At 37.7% G+C, this 6,184-nt stretch overlaps 1 protein-coding gene and 1 non-coding gene across 2 annotated transcripts; both read left to right on the plus strand.

The window, feature by feature from the left end:
• Nucleotides 1-415: 415 nt before the first annotated feature.
• Nucleotides 416-517, plus strand: LOC144293542 (U6 spliceosomal RNA). Its single transcript, XR_013360751.1, has one exon. It is a non-coding gene; the product is annotated as a U6 spliceosomal RNA (small nuclear RNA).
• Nucleotides 518-5,239: 4,722 nt separating this feature from the next.
• On the plus strand, nt 5,240-6,184 carry LOC144293312 (olfactory receptor 5D13-like). Its single transcript, XM_077864396.1, has one exon. It carries the CDS (start codon nt 5,240-5,242, stop codon nt 6,182-6,184), a length of 945 nt encoding a protein of 314 aa, XP_077720522.1.

The following is a 6,184-nucleotide window of genomic DNA, read 5'->3' on the forward strand; positions in this document are numbered from 1 at the left end:
TTTAACTAGATTGTCCATTATTTTGAGTATAAAGAGTTTTTTATATGTTCTACAAACAAATACTTTGCATACATGTATATATACACATACATATATGTACATGTGGCACACATATATATATGGCAAATATTTAATCCCAGCCTGTGGCTTACATTTTTATTTTCTTAGCAGTATCTTTTACCACTAAGAAACTTTATAACAGATTTTTTTTTTTTTAAGACAGTATTTATTCATGAGAGATAGAGAGAGAGAGGCAGAGTAAATTGGTCAGGGAGAGAAAACAGGTATGTTTGGCTTTAAACAGAGGAAAATTAGAAGAATGATTTGTCATAAAAGTCCTAGAAGGCCTGCTGATATAAAAGGGAAAAGAAGCCTTCTGGTGATTAGCAAAGAAACCATCAAAATCAGCCATCCTGTGCTCTCTTTGGCAGCACATATACTAAAATTGGAACGATACAGAGAGGATTAGCATGGCCCCTGTGCAAGGGTGACACGCAAAACCAGCCATCCTGTGATTCACTCCTGTTCCTCAAGTGTGGTTGGCTTTTGATTGAGAACTAAGCAGTATGTAGTTCTCTCAGATCTGAAAGTGGGCAATAGTTGTGCTCCATCCTTCTGGTATTGGAGTGTAGTTCTTCCTTCTGCTGCCCCATGCAGCTTAATAGCCCGACAAACATTATGAAGGGAGAGATGTGAGATGGTCAAGCCCTTGTGGAAGGTCTCAATTCTCTAGTGAGATTTTTTTATTTATTTTTTTTCCTTAAGCACCATGAAATTTCTGTAGGGCGTTTCAGTCTACCTTTCTGGTTCAGATACCCAGCCTTCCACAGAATCCTAGAACACAATAAATGCCCTGTAGGGAAAATTGGTCATGAGTTTAGGGTTTCTTTAGTTTTTAATGTATCGTAAATTCTTAGATAAATTTATTAGATAAATTTCTCTTGTGTCTACACAGCACAGCTAGATTATTTTCTCAGTCTTGTCCCTCTGCAAGGGCCAAACCTGCTCAGCCTGTTCCCAGAACCAGCAGAAATCTGAATGTGAAGGAAAAAGCTTGTGACTGTCAGGAAAAAAAGTCATAAGAAGACTTCTTCAAGTAGAGCAAAACCAGATGCATTTTGGAAAATAACCACAGACCATGGAAAACAATCAAATAGTAGCCTTTGTGCAGACAAATATGGCTTAAGACACTTTGTGTGCAATCATTGATTTGCCAAATGTATTATTTTCCTTTCTAATTTCATTTATTTTTCATTCTTTACAATTTATTTATTTATTTATTAGAAAGAGAGAGAATGAGATGTGTGTGAGCAGAGGAGGGGCAGAGGAACTCCCAAGCAGACTTCCCGTTGATTAAGGAAGTGAGGTTCTATTTCATGTCCTGAGCCGAAATCAAGAATCAGATGTTTAACTGACTAAGCCACTCAGGTGCCTCCCCCTTTCTAATTTTAAAAGGAAATCAGAAACAATTCACATTCCCAGAGCAGAGAGGTGTCAGTGGTGGGAAGCAGAGGCAGTGTAGGAGTGATGCCAATCTCAGTGGGAGAATAACAATGAAGACCCTAGGGATCCTGGAGCAAGACCATGTCATCTACAGTAAATAATTCTACTCCTTGTGATTAATAGCCTCTATTATGTTGGGGTTCCGGTAGAGTCGCCCAAGAGTTGGTCAGGTTGTCAGGGGCCCAGGGAAAGTGTTAAATGGATCTAACAGGGTAACATCTGGGTAAAGTAGAACTAATGGATTGGTTGACACCCACTGGTTTTAGAAAGAAACAAACTTTCAAAATACATTTGTGATTTTTAAGAATATATGGACACAAAAAATTGTATTAATATAACCTTGGAAGAATAGATTTTCCATATTTTAAAAATTTAGTTTCAATGGGGTAAATAAGAATTTCCATGGACAAAAATGACTATTTAATGTCAAATGAAAATGCTAGAATCCAAATTATGTTGTTTATACATCTCAAGACAAACACATTATGCAGAGAAAAAGAGAAAAATCACATAGCAAATGTTAACAGTAGTTATCGCTGAATGGTTTCATATTGGATGGTTTATCCTTCTTGTGTTTACTGTAGTCACCATATTTTCTAAGTCAATTTGTATATTTTCTATAATTATGTTTATAGAGGAAATTCGTGAGGTAGGCTTGATGAAACATTGTCTCCTATGATTTAGAAGAAATTGCATTCTTGTAAAATGCCACACAAGCTAGCATTTAATCCGATTTCTGAGTTTCTTGATGTGAAAAAGAAATAGTTCAGTACAAATTCTCTAGGGTCTGAATCCCTGAGGTCATGTAGGCATGCATAAACCCTACATCTTGTTCCTATGAGTCAGATTCTCTCTCTCTCTCTCTCTCTCTTGCTCTCCTTTCCTCCATCCCTCTTACCTGTCTCTGAGTTAGTTTTTCTGGATACTAAAAAGAAAAACATTCCTGTCACATTAATTAAACATTATTGTCTACTCCTGCAATATTTACCAACTTCTCAATATTTTTAATAATGTTTGAATTCTGAGTGGAAACTTTCTTGGATACTCTTAATAACAGGGACAGGATCTTCAGGTGAGTTGATCTCAGGTAGGCTGATATATTTTGTGTAGTCTTTTATTTATATGGAGGACATTGAAGTCCTACAACCTTTGAGACAGGGAACATTCCTCGTTAGTCTAAATGTTATGGTATCTCTGGAGTTCATCTTTCTAAAAGCTCATATTGTTGAGCTTTGATTTCTTCCCTCTTCTCTAGAGTATCACCCACATTTTCACCTTGAGGATATCCACCATGTGCCTAGCATAGTATAGTCACACCGAGAATTTAAGAAAAATATTATAAATCTGAGATTGTCCTCAACATCTCAAGATTTCATAGAAAGAGATAAGAATCATATGTATAACATAAGAGTGAACACAACGGGTCATGAAATTTTGATTTCTGTAATGTCTGTCTGTAGGTATGCCAAGAAGGTGGAAAATATTGCTGGAGTAAAAAGGAAAGGTTTCTTTGTGATAGTAGTTTTCACTTAACGCTGCATTTGTTGCAAGCGGGGCATCAGTAAACCAGAGAAAAGAGGTTATGTCAGGTCAAAGAAAAATCAAGTAAGACAGATAAATGGCCATGTGTTATCAGCTGAGGATATTGGCATGAAACAAGGTTGGGTGCTAGGGAATGGCTAGGGTCAGGTTTTAGGGAAAACTGAGCAGAGACATTTAGATTTGATGAATTAACTAATGGAAAGAAATCCGAGTTTTCAGAGCTAAAGAGGGTCCTAACAGCTACAGTAATCAAGGGAAGAGGAATTTGATGTTCTCGCCACACAAGCTAGCAGCACTACGGGAAGGCTGGCTGTGCCTCGGCGGCTATAATCCGCCTGAGCAATGATGACAGTTTGCTAAATTCCCACTGGTGCCAACCTGAGAATAGGAAGGGAGGATAAGAAAGTATCAGACAATAATGAGAAAGCAAAGGGGGAAACAGAGAGAACTTACTGAAGGACGGTAATTGGCAAAAATAAGAGAAACAGGGTGAAGAGGAGACTCAGGAAGGAAAACTGGGCTTTCCCGTGGAGTCTCAAATTATACCCACGTGTCTATTGTTGCCCACTATGGCCCTTGATCTGTTTCTTAGATTATTTTTAATAATATTAATTAGTCATAACACTAAGAATTTTTTTAAAAGAGGGAGAGTGCATAATAAACCCACATCGCCCGGATTCCATAATTTTCAGACTCTGTGGTAAGTACATGAACATCATTTCCTAATTTAATACTTAGACACTAGTACAATATGTATCATCACTTCATTATTACTGACAATATTGAGGCTCAGAGAATTTGAGTAATTCACCAAAGATTACATAGTAAATGACAAACCCTGAAATTGAATTTAAATCTAGGTTCCAAGCACATGCTTCTTTCATTAGCTCTTTGTCACTCTCCCACCCGTTCCTTTTCTGCACACAGAAAATACATTTTCTTAAGTATCAACAAATAGCATTTAGTGATGAAGGAGGTAATAGTTTTTAAAAACTAAAATAGTGTCTTTATTTATGAGAATCATGCTAATACAGGCTTTTTAAATCTAAACATTTCAAACATGTGCCTGTTACTGGTTAATTTATTTTTTTAGTTACTGTTAAATGATTAAAGATACTTATGTGGTTATATACTGCTTGTGAACACAAGGTGCTTTGCTTTCTCAAAATAAGTACAAATAAACAAAGACTGTATCACTCACAACAAGGTAATCATATATGTGGCTTTAATCAAAACCAATGTCCCCACTAGAAATTTTCCGGGTGATTATGTAACCATAGGTGTTTACTGCCTTATTCTCTAGCTGGAGAGGCTTGAGCAAAACACATTTTAAGTTGCTCTCCAATTCAGATATTCTTCAAGTATTTGATATTATTATGAATAATAACATTTTCAGATTAAATACTAATAGTTACAAGGTAGAATTATGGAATCTAGATGAGTGTGTCGAAAGCATCGGTGACGCTAAGTGAGAATATAGTTAAGTAGGAAAGAAAATGCTGGACTGAGGGGACTGCATGACACAAATGCAACTTTATTTATTTTACCAGGCTACTACATTGTTTTTGGAACACTGAGGAGATTATTGTAACATTTGGATAGAATCAGTGGAAAGCTTGAGCATAAGGAGGCAGGACTATGTTCTGTCTATATCCCCGTATTTTTTGAAAACTTGAAAATTCTTGTGGTGGCTTCTAAGGGCTGCCTTCCCTATGAGCTTCCATTTGAACGTCCTGACTGTAGAGGTATTATTGCCCCTAACGTTTTACTTCTGATCCTTCTTTTAAAATTTTGAGTGCTAAGTTTATTTGCATTGTTATGTTAGTGAACTGAAAAAGCACACATCCTCAGAATGACAGAACTGTGAAAGATACATATTTTCTACAACAATGTACAGTAGTTTTCTCTCTGTCCCTAAATTAATTCATGTTCTTTTACTCAGGATCAATTTCATAACCCCTGCTCGTAAGCCGTGTAACCTCAAACAAGTTCCTTAACTTTAGTAAGTTCCTGTCCTTAAGTAAAATATGAGACTACTTGTTTTACAATTCACAGTGTTATTGGAAGATCTGAATCAATATATTTTAATATTTTAGCACAATACCTGCCACATGGCAAATGTCATAGAAATGTGCGATTGTTGTTATCATTGCTACTATTTTATTTTATTTCAGGTCTTTCTCCGACAACCATCATGTTGTTAGCAGAAGGCAATCAGAGTGTTGGAGCCACATTCACCCTCTTGGGCTTCTCGGAATATCCAGACTTCCAGGTTCCCTTGCTATTGGTGTTCTTGACCATCTACACAGTCACTGTGGTAGGGAACCTGGGCATGATCATGATCATCAGGGTCAGTCCCCGACTCCACACCCCCATGTACTTTTTCCTCAGCCACTTGTCCTTTGTCGATTTCTGTTATTCCACCACAGTTACACCCAAACTGTTGGAGAATTTGGTTGTGGAAGACAGATCCATCTCCTTCGTAGGCTGCATCATGCAGTTCTTCTTAGCTTGTGTATGTGCGGTGGCAGAAACATTCATGTTGGCAGTGATGGCCTATGACCGATTTGTGGCTGTTTGTAACCCTCTACTCTACACGGTTGTCATGTCCCAGAAGCTGTGTGCGTTGTTAGTGGCGGGGCCCTACATATGGGGTATAGCCTCTTCCCTGACACTCACCTGTTTTCTCCTGACATTATCCTTCTGTGGGTCTAATATCATAAATAATTTTGTCTGTGAGCACTCTGTCATTGTCTCTGTCTCCTGCTCTGACCCCTACATCAGCCAAATGCTTTGTTTTGTCATTGCCATATTCAACGAAGTCAGCAGCCTGGTCATCATTTTCACTACTTATATTTTCATTTTTGTCACAGTCATAAAAATGTCTTCTGCTGGTGGGCGCCAAAAAGCCTTCTCCACTTGTGCCTCCCACCTGACTGCCATCACCATCTTCCATGGGACTATCCTGTTCCTTTATTGTGTACCCAACTCCCAAAACTCATGGCTCATAGTCAAAATAGGTTCTTTATTTTATACAGTGGTGATTCCTATGCTGAACCCTCTGATCTATAGCCTCCGAAATAAAGACGTGAAGGAGAGTGTCAAGAAGTTAATAAATCACTCAATACAAGTTTGTTGA

This window comes from Canis aureus, chromosome 21, assembly GCF_053574225.1.
Source record: "Canis aureus isolate CA01 chromosome 21, VMU_Caureus_v.1.0, whole genome shotgun sequence".
NCBI lineage: Eukaryota > Metazoa > Chordata > Mammalia > Carnivora > Canidae > Canis > Canis aureus.

Coding starts and splice junctions, on each gene's coding strand:
- LOC144293312 (XM_077864396.1), top strand. CDS start 5,240: ATGTTGTTAGCAGAAGGCAATCAGAGTGTTGGAGCCACATTCACCCTC.